This window comes from Ursus maritimus, unplaced genomic scaffold, assembly GCF_017311325.1.
Source record: "Ursus maritimus isolate PB19 unplaced genomic scaffold, ASM1731132v1 scaffold_7, whole genome shotgun sequence".
NCBI lineage: Eukaryota > Metazoa > Chordata > Mammalia > Carnivora > Ursidae > Ursus > Ursus maritimus.
Window position 1 is genome coordinate 56102677 of NW_024426885.1, and position 12803 is coordinate 56115479.

At 36.2% G+C, this 12803-nt stretch overlaps 1 protein-coding gene and 1 pseudogene across 5 annotated transcripts in view; one reads left to right on the top strand and one right to left on the bottom strand.

The window, feature by feature from the left end:
* CCAR1 (cell division cycle and apoptosis regulator 1) overlaps nt 1–12803 on the bottom strand; it is a 53698-nt gene that overhangs the window by 10489 nt on the left and 30406 nt on the right. For all 5 annotated transcript variants that reach the window (XM_040624201.1, XM_040624200.1, XM_040624202.1 and 2 more), the window contains 6 exons: nt 12295–12505; nt 11402–11485; nt 9797–9982; nt 5012–5203; nt 1404–1643; nt 906–1017 (listed from right to left, as the gene is read on the bottom strand). In XM_040624201.1, coding sequence (XP_040480135.1) covers nt 906–1017; nt 1404–1643; nt 5012–5203; nt 9797–9982; nt 11402–11485; nt 12295–12505 — 1025 coding nt within the window. The remainder of the gene's footprint in view (nt 1–905; nt 1018–1403; nt 1644–5011; nt 5204–9796; nt 9983–11401; nt 11486–12294; nt 12506–12803) is intronic.
* On the top strand, nt 8848–8944 carry LOC121101379 (annotated as a pseudogene).

Genomic DNA, 12803 nt, shown 5'->3' on the forward strand with positions numbered 1-12803 from the left:
AAAAAAAAAAAAAAAAAAAAAAAAAAAAAAAAAAAGCATGTCTTAAAAAACCCTCTCACAGATGTCACACAGCAGTACCTAAGGGTCTGTATGTAGGCTGCACACTTTGGTACCAGGTAACTATTTTTTTCTTTATAAGAAAGTCTGAGTACTCCACACTGCACAGTAATTCCTCCCAGGGTTTTAATGGTTTTATTTTCAAAACCAGGTCCAATGAGCTTTCTGAACAGCTGATGTAGCTACAAAGAAACCAGTTTCCTTCAGAGAGCAGTGCTTTGGGTGGAAAGGACAAAATCTCTTCATACTTGAACATTTTCTAATTGCTTATGTGTTGTATTCTGTGGTATGGCATAAGTACAGAGAAGCCATCACCACAGACGGCAGCTTAAACATTTTTCCCCCCTCAACACCATGATTCCTTTAACAACAGGTTTCCAGCATTTCCAGGTAGTCCAAGGTGTCCTACAAAAAAACCTTGGGTTACACATATGGGGGTCTGGCTGGTGTTAACAGAAGGGAAGGCAGAACTGGTGCAGGGGCCCCCGAGTAGGGTGACTTGGCTGCTGTGGTACAGAGAAGCCAGCTTGTTTACACGCTCATTCTATGACTGCTTGCCTTAAGCAGAAAGTGCCTTTCAGGATCTATTTTTGGAGGTTTATTATGTATGTCTGGTTCTCAATTCCAACAGTTTAATGAAGACCTAAATAAAATGCTAGGTTCTACCTTAACAAAAAAATCCTCTCATCTATTATTAAAACAATATAAATAGGTTTTTACTAAAGAATATTTTAGTTTCAATTCTAAAAAAGAAAAAAAATTAAAATTATAGACTGCAATTACGCAAAGTCATCAAACAAAAAATGTATTTTTCATCCCAAGGATAAAGAAGTAAATTTGAACCGTACCATCTTCTTCATCCTCAGCTTCTTCTGCTTCCATTGGATCATATTCATCTTGATTGTTATCTTCTTCAGTTTCATCATCATCTTTAGAATCCTCTTTTCTTTTATCTTCTTTCTGTAATTTAAAATGCCTTAAATTAAACAAGATATCTAAACAAACGTTAAATGACTAAAACCAAAAAACATTAAATTCATTAAATTTACTTGAAATAGAATCAAATTATAAAATCCTAATACACTTTAAAAGTAAACTACCACTCACAATACATGTAAATAAACCATCATGCTATACACTTTAAGTTAGAAAAAAAGGAATTACCAGAAACTGTTCTGGATGTTTATATATGCTTAATTCAAAGACTTAAATTTCTAATAAAACACTAAAATATTTTAGTTAGCCCTTACATTTTGCTTTTCTGATGGAATTCATCATTTGTTATACTCTAGAAAACTAAAGGAAAACTTCTAAATAGGTTGCTGGTAATGGAAATAATTACAGACCTTCCTTTCATCTCTATCTTCCTTTTTATCCTTATCATCGCCTGATTTTCTCCGTTTGGGTTTTGGCTCATCAGTTTCATCATCTCTGTCTTCTTTTTTATCTTTTCTCTCATCTTTTTTGCTTTTCTTTTCTTTTTCTTTTTTGTCCTCTTTCTCAGGAAGAGATAATAAAGATTTGTATATTCTGACACCAAAATCTCTTTGAAGCATCTCATTGAAAAGTTCTGCAAACAGTGAAACCTATAAAAAGATACCAACAGTAACCCAGCCAACTTTAATAGAAATACTGAATAAATCCAGCATAATAATTTACCAAATAATGACTTGCCACATCTAACAACATACATTAACAGAGAGTTATAATGACTGATGTCAATGATGTTGAAGATCTTCAAAAGACTCAAAAACTCTCCTCAAGATATAAATACTATGCTTCATATATTTTGGCCAAATTTTAGAAAAATTAATAAAAAAAAGTTTGACAAATTTTGAAATGAAAATTTGAAATTTGAAAATGAGTAGTTTGAAAAAAGGATTTCTATTTTATACAGCAATTAATCTTCATGATAAATGTATTTAATTTACTTACTCAACTAGTTTTTCTGAAATACCTACTATGTACCATAGACTGTTCTAGGCATTGGGGATACAGCAGTGAAGGAAGCAGATAAAAATCCTGACTCCAATGTGCTAATAATCTAATGGGGAAAAGTAAAAGATAACTAGAACAACATCAAATTTTCAGGAAAAAAAGCAAGCTAAACAAAAGAAAGTATAGGGTGGTCAGAGAGGACCTCTCTGATTGGATGACATCAGAAGTGACCTGAAGGTGACAAGGGAATGGATCATATAGATACCAAGGAAAGCATTTCAGGCACGGGACACCAACTCAGAATTGTGAGTAGGGAGCATGCATTACTACTATGCAAATACCCATGGATAAGACATACTCCTAAACCTAAAATTATACACTAAATTTTATAGATAAATATTTCTAAGTATGGGGTGCCTGGCTGGCTCACTCACTAGAGCATGTGACTCTTGATCGCAGGGTTGTGAGTCTGAGCCCCACATCAGGTGTAGAGATTACTTAAAAACAAATCTTGGGGGGCCTGGGTGGCTAAGCCGGTTAAGCGTCTGACTCTTGATTTCAGCTCAGGTCATGATCTCAGGGTCAAGCAATAATTTAAATGTGTTAAATTCGAAGAAGCCCAGAATAGTAAGTAGGAGAATTAATTTTTTTAAAAGATTTATTTATTTATTTGCCAGAGAGAAAGAGAGCACAAGCAAGGGGAGCAGCAGGCAGAGGGAGAAGCAGACTCCCCTCTGAGCTGGGAGCCTGATTTGGGACTTGATCTCAGGACTCTGGGATCATGACCTGAGCCGAAGGCAGACACTTAACCAACTGAGCCACCCAGGCATCCCCAGAATTATTTTTTTTAAGTTTATTTATTTAAGTAATTTCCACACCAACAAGCCCGAGATCACAAGTTTCACACTCTTCTGAATGAGGCAGTCAGGCACAACCTAGAAGAGCAGAATTAATTTTTATGTATCTTTTCATGCACAAGCATTGAAAGAGATAAATCTAGCATTAATATGAAACCAGCCAAAGATTTATAATTTTATGGTAAATGGTTATTTTTAAAAAATTTATGTACCAAGGGATGCCTGGGTGGCAAAGTCAGTTAAGTGTCTGACTCTTGGTTTCAGCTCAGGTCATTCAGGGTCATGAGATCAAGCTCTGCACTGGACTCCGAGCGCAGAGTCCGCTTTCTTTCTTTTCTTCCTTTCCTTCCTTTCCTTCCTTTCCTTCCTTTCCTTCCTTCCTTCCTTTCTTTAAAGATTTTATTTATTTATTTGACAGAGATAGAGACAGCCAGCGAGAGAGGGAACACATGCAGGGGGAGTGGGAGAGTAAGAAGCAGGCTCATAGTGGAGGAGCCTGATGTGGGGCTCGATCCCGGAACGCTGGGATCACGCCCTGAGCCGAAGGCAGACACTTAACCGCTGTGCCACCCAGGCGCCCCCAGAGTCTGCTTTAGATTCTCTCCTTCTCTCTGCCCCTCCCGCTCATGCTCTCTCTCTCCCTAAAATGAATAAATCTTAAAAAAAAATTCATGTACCAAAATGACATTTACATTCTAAATAGATTAAAAGGAGATATGTTAAGTGGGGATGAAAAAGGTAAAGGTAAAGGATCATTCTGCTAGCAAATGGCTGTTTCACAAACTGCTTTGTTTCCACTGGAGTAGCACTAGTTTGAGATCCTCCTACAGCATCAGTCAGATAAATGGTATATACTGCATAAGCAGTAAGTAATACCAAAGACTAATTTTTTCATTTATTTATTCAAATTACTACTAGATGGTAGGCACTATTAAGAGTTATATTAAGCAACTAGTAATAAAAATAAAATCATGTAGTATATAATATTTAAAAACACAGGCTTATTGGAATTATTAATGTACTAAAAATTATTAACATTTTAATATTTGTAACCTGTTTTTTTATCAGGACCAATACGCAGGCATGTCATGTTTTATAATTGCCTCAGTAATCCTCTATATTTGTTTGTAAATGTCTCTAAGTATTTCATTTTCATCTTGTGGACAATAATCTCTTGGGTCAAGAAGTCTGATGGACTTTTCCAATATAATTTATAAAATGAAACATAAAAACAAAAACGTGTAAAATGTGTTGGTAAGATACAATAATTGAACACAATTATAATTTTTCACAGGTTATTATGAAATTATTATTTGGAAATATTTTACATTGTTTAATGAATGAAGCAATCACTTCTTTAGGGATAAAAATCTTCAATTATTTTGAAAAATAAACTATATGTTGTAAATCTGCTCTATAATAATGGTAAGAAACAAATAGATTCATGTTGAAAAATAAACATCAATTATTTTATCTTATACTTCAATCAATCACAAGTATAATTTTAAATCCCACTGAATGGTATTTTAATTCTAGAGTAAATAATATAGCATTACCTCATTCCCAAAAGAGGCAATTAGACATTATGCATCATGTGTCTCCTGATATTCTGATAAAAGAACATATCGCTACTAATGAAGTTTTTTTTTTAAATAATAATTAAGTCAGAACCTGATTAAGAAGTTTTTTTTTTTTTTTAAGAGTTTTTATTTATTTGACAGAGATAGAGACAGCCAGCGAGAGAGGGAACACAAGCAGGGGGAGTGGGAGAGGAAGAAGCAGGCTTCCAGCAGAGGAGCCTGATGTGGGGCTCGATCCCATAATGCCGGGATCACGCCCTGAGCCGAAGGCAGACGCTTAACGACTGAGCACCCAGGCGCCCCTGATTAAGACTTTAGATCCAACTATCAATTTACAGGAAATGCAGAGGCCACAGGAACATTTAAATGATACTACAGGAATGCAATCACGAAAAGTGAATCTTCTAGGAAAAATCAGCTGGTGCCCCCCCCCCCCCCCCGCAAATAAACTGCAAGGAAGAAACAACAACAAAAAAACCAGAATCCATGAAAAAGGCCATCCAAGACTTTTAAGAAATATATTAACCAATCAAAATGTGTATACCTTATTTAGATCCCAATTCAAACTTAAAATATTACCTCAAATGAATGTTCTTTATTATCCTCTAATCTGTAGTCCAAAAGTACACTCAAAGACATAATGCTACAGTCAAACTTTCCACTTTTTGCAGCCCAGTTTGGATGTACAATGATGGCTGGTTCATCAGGCAAAATGTATCTTCTTTCCCGACGCTGGCGTTCCATTTCCTCTTGACGTTTTCTTTCTTCTTCCTACATATTTGAAATTTTAAGTAATGGTTAAACCTCCATTCACAATATGTATGTATGTATCAAATGCACACCATGTAAAGAAAAAGGGCAAAATTCCCATGATTCCTTATGGTGATTATGCCAATCATAAGGGCTGGGAAGAAAGTTCAAATTTAGTAAAGAAGATAGCTTCTATAGCTCCTACTTTTCTCTTTTGGACTTCCCAGCACAATAAACTGACTTCTAAAGAGAAAAAAAACAAAACAAAAAACCCATGTTAACATTATATAAACGAGGGATTCTGGAAAATAGTGAGAAGAGCATAGTTTCTGGATCTTCCTGAATCCCCACATTAAAACAGAATAATCTAGATATCAAAACCAACATCCAATATTCATGTACATTCAGAAAAAAACAAGGTGAAGGTATTCCCACAAACCCCAATACACAAATGACTGGGAAAAGCCACAAGAGCCAAAAGACCTATATGTTACTGGCATCTGTGGAGGGAAAGTAGAAGGAAATAATGGGGTTGTCTGATGGATCTAAGAACAGGAAAACAACAAGAGTCAAAAGGCATTCACTGGAAAGTGAGGTCAATTTCATAACAGCAGCTGAAACTAGGTAACATTTCACTCCCAACAATATTACAAGGAGCCCGTGTTAAGATCTGAAAGGGCCTAGAATATTCTAGTCCTATGAACTTGCAAAGTTGATTTACCAGGGCATCTTTCCAGCACAGGGTCTCACACTGAGGAGAAATTTTTGAAAGCAGAATCAACAGTGATCAGGAAAGCAACAACACAGACATGGGAGGAAAAAGTCCCAATAAACAGTGATAGAAGGGCAACAGGGATTGAAATCTTAGAAAGCAAACTACCATAGGTTTGGGGTTTTTTCCCCCTAAAGATCTTATTTATTTATTTTTGTGTGTGTGAGAGAGGGAATGAGTGGGGGGAGGGCAGAGGGAGAAGCAGACTCCCCACTGAGCAGGGAGCCCTATGCGATATTTGATCCCAGAACCCTGAGATCGTGACCTGAGCCGAAGGCAGACGCTTGACCGACTGAGCCACCCAGGCACCTACAAACCACCATAGTTTTAAACAGAGTAAGAAAAGATATGATCTCTATGAAGTTAGGAAAAAGCTATCTCAAGCAACCTCTTCTTTTTTATTTATTTTTTAAAGATTTATTTATTTATTTGGGAGAGAAAGAGAGCATGCTCACAGGCTCCCCACTGAGCATGGGCCCGACATGGGGCTCAATCTCATGACCCTGAGATCACACAACCTCAGCTGAAACCAAGAGTCGGTCACTAATCTGACTGAGCCAGCCAGGCGCCCCTTAAGCAACCTCCTCTAATAGAATGTTAGGCAAACTAAATTCACATAAAAATGAGCAACAGAAAGTATTCAGGTCAAGTCCTATAGAAAGCTACTATTTTAAAAAAAGAGAACAAGGAGAATCACATCCCAACAGACAATGAAAGTGGGCCAGAAAAAAAGGCAGAGACAGATAAAAATCTTAACAATTTGAAGTGTACTAAAAGAGATTAAGAAAATCGTAAAAGATATGAAACAATATAAATAAGATTTATTTATTTTTTTTAAAGATTTTATTTATTTATTTGAGAGAGAGGGAGAGCACGAGTGGGGTGGAGGACAGAGGAAGAAGCAGGCTCTCTGCTGAGCAGGGAACCTGATATGGGGCTCGATTCCAGGTCTCCAGGATCATGACCTGAGCTGAAGACAGACACTTAACCGATTGAGCCACCCAGGTGCCCCAGGACAATATAAATAAGAATTTTAAAACAAAATGAGGTGATAGACTACAAGAACAATTACAGGGAGCCACGCAGGCGCCCTGAAAACATGCTTACAGATAGCAGTTTTATTCACAATACCCGAAAGGTGAAAACAACTCGAGTGCCCATCAACAGATGAATGGATAAACAAAATGCAGTATATACATGCAATGGAATATTAGTCCATCTTAAAAAGAAATGAAGTTCTGATCCATGCAACGACATGAATGAACTTTGAAAACATTATGCTAAGTGAGAGAAGCCAGACACAAAAGGGCAAATACTGTATGATTTCACTTCATGGGGTATCTAGTAATGGCAAATTCAGAGACAGAAAGCAGAACAGAGGTTATCAGGGTATACCAGAAGATGAGTATGGGGACTTACTGTTTACTAAGCAGAGTTACCCTTTGGAATAATGATAAAGTTCTGGATGTATAAAGTAGGCATGGTTTCACAACACTGTGAACGTACTTAATGCCACTGAATTGTACACTAAAAATAGTATAATGGTTATTTTATCTATGTGTATTTTACCACAACAAAATTTGTTAGAGAAACTTTGCTTGGAAAGAAAAGACGAAATGCCATACTAGAAGAGCACACCATGCATTTGAAGATAGTAACGCAGAATGACCAATATCAAAATACCATTCTGATAAAAATGAGAAATTTGTGTGTCTAGGCAAAACAGCAAGTGATTGTATCAGAAAGTAAATTGCCTTATTATTACTTTTTGACAGCAAAACTATGCATTAAAAACAGAGTAACGTAGGGGTGCCTGGGTAGCTCACCCAGTTAAGCGTCTGTCTGTTGGTTTCGGCTCAGGTCATGATCATCAGGGCTGTGAGACTGAGCCCCACACCGTGCTCCACGCTCAACACAGTGTACTTGAGGTTCTTTCCCTTCCCTCTCCCCAGCTCCCCCCACCACTCATTTTGCTCTAAAATAAATAAATAAAATCTTAAAAAAAATAAAAAGGAAAAAGAGTAACATGTATTTAAGATATTCAAAGGAATATAAATGTGAATCAAAGACTTTTATTGAGTAAAACTGACTTTTAAGTATAGTCAAACTGTTACCAACATACAAGAGCTTAAATATTGCTACATTGAGCTCTGAGGAATCTCCTAGAGATGAGCTTTAGAGACAATGACAAAAGGACTAGTGGTGAGCATCAGATACGTAATTGTAGAACCAAGACTAAATGAGAATTAAGAGAGTACAATATGTAATGCTACCTGTTAGGATGATACACTTACAGTACAACATAACAACAATGGGGAGAAAATAATAATAGGAAATGCAAAAATAATTTTAAATAAATTTCAGCAATAACATTAGTGGTACACTATTAGTTCTACATTACTGTTGTGTTATCTGTATATATATTCCTACCCACTGGCCAAAAAAAGATAATTTGAGCCTCAATAAGGATAAGAATTGCAAAGAACTGAAACTCATAAAATGTGTTTAAATCTATAAACCAGGGAGCCTGGGTGGCTCAGTTGGCTGAGCATCTGCCTTTAGCTCAGGTCATGATCCCAGGGTCCTGGGATCAAGACCTGCATCAGGCTCCCTGCTCAGTGGGGAGTATGTTTCTCCCTCTCCTACTGCCCCTCCCCCCGCTTGTGCTCTGTCTCTAGTAAAAAATCTTAAAAATAAACGTATGAATTCATAATGATGCTTATTTTTTTAAAAGATTTTATTTATTTGAGAGAGAGCACACGCAGGGGGAGGGGCAACCAAATGAGCCAACCAGGCACCGCCACAACGATGTTTAAAAAGAAACAGGTAACCATCAGAAGATGATAGTGAACCAATTCAGTATCTTGAAAACTGGATAAAATACAGGAAAACAGTGCTTGTTTCAGTAGCACATATAATTAAAACAATATGAAGATTAACATGGGCCTTGCACAAGGATGACTCATATTTAAGAAGCACTCTATATTTAAAAAAAAAACAAACAAACAATCAAGCATTGATTCTGCCTTCTTCTACATGAATTTATGAATAGGTAAAACTACGCCACTCGGTAACCGAATAGCAGATGAGGAAAATATGTGAAAACAAAATGGTAAAAATTATCACCACTTTTCAACTCCAATGGCTGCTAACATCAAAAAGTGAAAACCAGCTCTTCTTTGCCTTCTCTATCTACTCTTTGTCAGTAATGATTCAATTCTAAAGCAACTCCTCCAAGCAAAGCAGGTGTCTACACAGGGATGGAGGCTGACAAAGAGGAAGAGCTACAAAGGCTCAGAGCAGATGAGCTGCCCAGTTACCAGGTTTTAAAACCCAAATAGAGCAAGGGAGGGCATCCATATAAAGACAGAATACAGGGTAGGATATCAGACCAATGTAGAGTAAAGAGGGTTACCCAGACAGAAGAGGGTATGCGACAGACAACTGAGGAAGTAAGTAAATAATTATTAAGTACAATGGAAGAAACAGGTCCGTGGCTCCCAGAGGCTGGTCTGGAAGGCAGAAGGTACACATGGATAGAGGAAAATGCTTACAGAGGGATACAGAGGATTTTTAGGGGGTGACAGACCTGTTTTATATCTTAATTGTGGTGGTGCTTACACAACTATATGCATTTGTCAAACTTGCAAAACTGTTCACTAAAAAGGTCAAATCTTAGACTTACATAGTTGTATCTTTTTTTTTTTTTTTTTTTTAAGATTTCAGAGAGACAGTGAGCGAGCAGGGGGAAGGGACCCCTGTAGTTTTATCTTAATAAAAGTATACACACACATTATTTCAAGAACCCCCTATAAACCAATATTATATTTAATGGTATATACCTCTTTATCATCTTCAGATTTCCTATCATCCTCCTCTTCCTCTTCTTTTTCTGATTTCTCTAATTCCTTTTGTTCTTCTTTTTGCTCTTCTACTTTAAGCTGTTTCGTCAATCGGGCTATTAACTGGGATTTTAATCCTTTAGAACTAAGAGCTCGACTTTCTAATTCTTTTCGGAGATCATTTACCTAAATACACAGAGCATAAAAACACAGAAAAAGGAAATGAGATATTGAAATAGGGAATAAACTCTGCAATTATCTTTTGTCTGGTTTTTCAAAATGTTGGTGAAAAATACACTTGTAGAGCTCAGAACACGTTTGTGAAAATGCAAACTGATAGAATATTTTTGGAAAATAATCTGTAACATGTTTTAAGATGCTTAAAAAAGTTACTGCTCTTTGACACAGAAATTCTAATTTATGGTAATTTACCCTAAAGAAATACTCTAAACACAGGGAAAAAACAAAACAAAACCTTGACATATTTCTTCTAACAGTCCCTTCTTCAAAAATGTGAAGAATCTAAATATCCAATAAAAGATAGTAATACCACATCAACCAGATGGGAGAAATACAAGAACATTTAAAAATAATTGCATGGGAAACAACAAGATTTATTGAAAAGGATGAGACTGCAACTGTTTTATATGTGATCAGAACCAACGAACCAATCACAAAGCTTGTACACAGAAAAAATGGAAAAAATATATCAAAATTTTAACAGGGGTTGTGTTTGAGTTATAGGCTTGAGTAACTTTTATCTTCTACTTCTTATGTATGTACCAGTTTTTAAAATAAGCATACATTATATTTATAACCAAAAGAAATACATAAAATAAGAAAGTTAATGGCAAAGCCATCAGTTTGATAAAAAGTCCTGGGATGCAGGCTTAATCTTCTTATGATATACATTCTCTACTTACTAAAATTTTAAAAATGTGGGTTAAAAACTACAATTTCATAAAAAGGAAGAAAACTGGTTTTTTGCTGATACCAGAAGTTAACCAAAAGGTCAGCTTTTGTTAAAAATAACGTGTTAAAAATAACGGGCTGCAAAAGCTCGTGATCTTCTGATCTATGTAGAATGTACATATGTAGAATTCTATGGATTTACATTCACATTATAAGCCCAGAAACGAAGTGTAGAATGATAACAGGTCCAAAGACATTGGGGAACAAAGAAAAACTAGTACAGCTTAACCAATGTTTTTCAAAAGAGGCTTTTAAATTACTATTTCCTTCCCAGTTCAGATGTGTATCAATCTACTTTTTAAAAATAATCTTAATAATCTTTCTCCTGTTTCTTCCCTTTTTTCTTGAATTTAAAATTACTTAAGTGCAGAAATTCTGCCTTTCTTGGTCAGTTCCCCAATTAAAAAAAGATGTTACTCACACTACAGGCACTTGTGTATTACATTTGACAGATACTGGCTGCACTGATTTATGAAGTCAACCTTTATTTAATCATTGTACACACACAAATGTAATATAGAATATTTATATAAAATCAGTGGACTTTATTTTTAATAATTTTTATGATAAAACACTGATCTCATCCTCTATTCTTGTCAGGTTTCAATTAAATACCACCAATTTCAATGTTACCTTCATTGTCTTTGGATCAAGTTTAGACCAATGGGTGGGAGTAGAAATTTCTTTAGCTTCACCATCATCTTTCTCTTCTTCATCCTGATATACAAAGTTAAGAACATAATTACTATTCTGAAACCTTAAAATAAAGGTAATTTATTTTTAAAAGTCTGTTGCTGATCTGTGCAAGGTCACAAATGTTTCAGATTGTCTTCTCCTAAAGTTATTATTTAGGCAAGTCCACGTACATACACTCTACCACTTTTAACTGATCACAAAGACACTCATCAGCCAATCAAAGCCAGATCTGTGAAACACAAAAGGGTGATAAATTACAACACAAAGGATATCAGGGATGCACAAACACTGCCGGTCTCCACTAACCACACAGTGTGTGATCTTGCCCCAATTTTCAAGCCACCCAAAGACTGATTTAGTCAGACCTTTCAAATGTACCAAAGACGATGCCACATAGCCTGAAATGTCAAATCTCTCAGACTTGTGGTTGTCCAATTTCAAATATCCATGACTAGAACTGATGACCGTGAAAGAGAAAATTTTTTAAATTTTAGAAAATGGCAAAATGTTTAAAATGGCTTAATACTGAATCTTGCTCAACAACTGGTCCCAGATTCCAGCAACTAGACCTATGATAAAAACAAAATTCTGTGCAATTTAAGCACAACTTATTTTCCTTTGAGGTCTCAGCACTCTTAAAGTTAGCATACTAGACATTTTTTTTAAAAGAAAAGAAAATACAACTATACTGCTGAAAGCTGGATTACCAGTCGCTGTTACCAGTTATGTTCCTCCATGTGTGTTTGTTATGTAGTGTGTGGTGTGCATTTGTGCCTGTGTTCCTGTGCCTGTGAGAAGCGGAAATAGAAAAAGGGATTAGCGTTCAGTGCCTGTTCTCCATCAGCCTCCTTGCGTTCACCCTGAAGCTTCTCGACCAGCTGCTGCTTGTATCCTCGGGAGAGGGTTTCCCACTCTGAGCGGGTGGGAAGGCAATGCCAAACATCCGGGAAAAATAAAACCACTGTCTCCACATGAGCTGGAACTGTACGCCCCTTGTGGGTCTCCTCAGGGCGATGGTAGCGAATCTCTGCAAAACGGTACCTGTTGCAAGGGAAGAAGCATGTTGGAAAAAAAATTCTAAAATACATTTTAAAGACCCTAGTTCACTTGTAGCACATCAAGTAAAGAAATTTTGCTGCAAGAACTTGAGGTTGGTCTAAAGAAAAAAAAATTATAGAAGCCATAGTTCCTCTTTTGGTACATTTGTACAATATTTTATGGTTAAAAGAATATGTTCCCCAAGGCATTTTCAAGATTGATTATAGAGCTACCCATATTTTAGAGAATACCTGAAGAAGCTGGATAGCTGTTCAGAATTCATGTGCTAAAAAGAGAATAT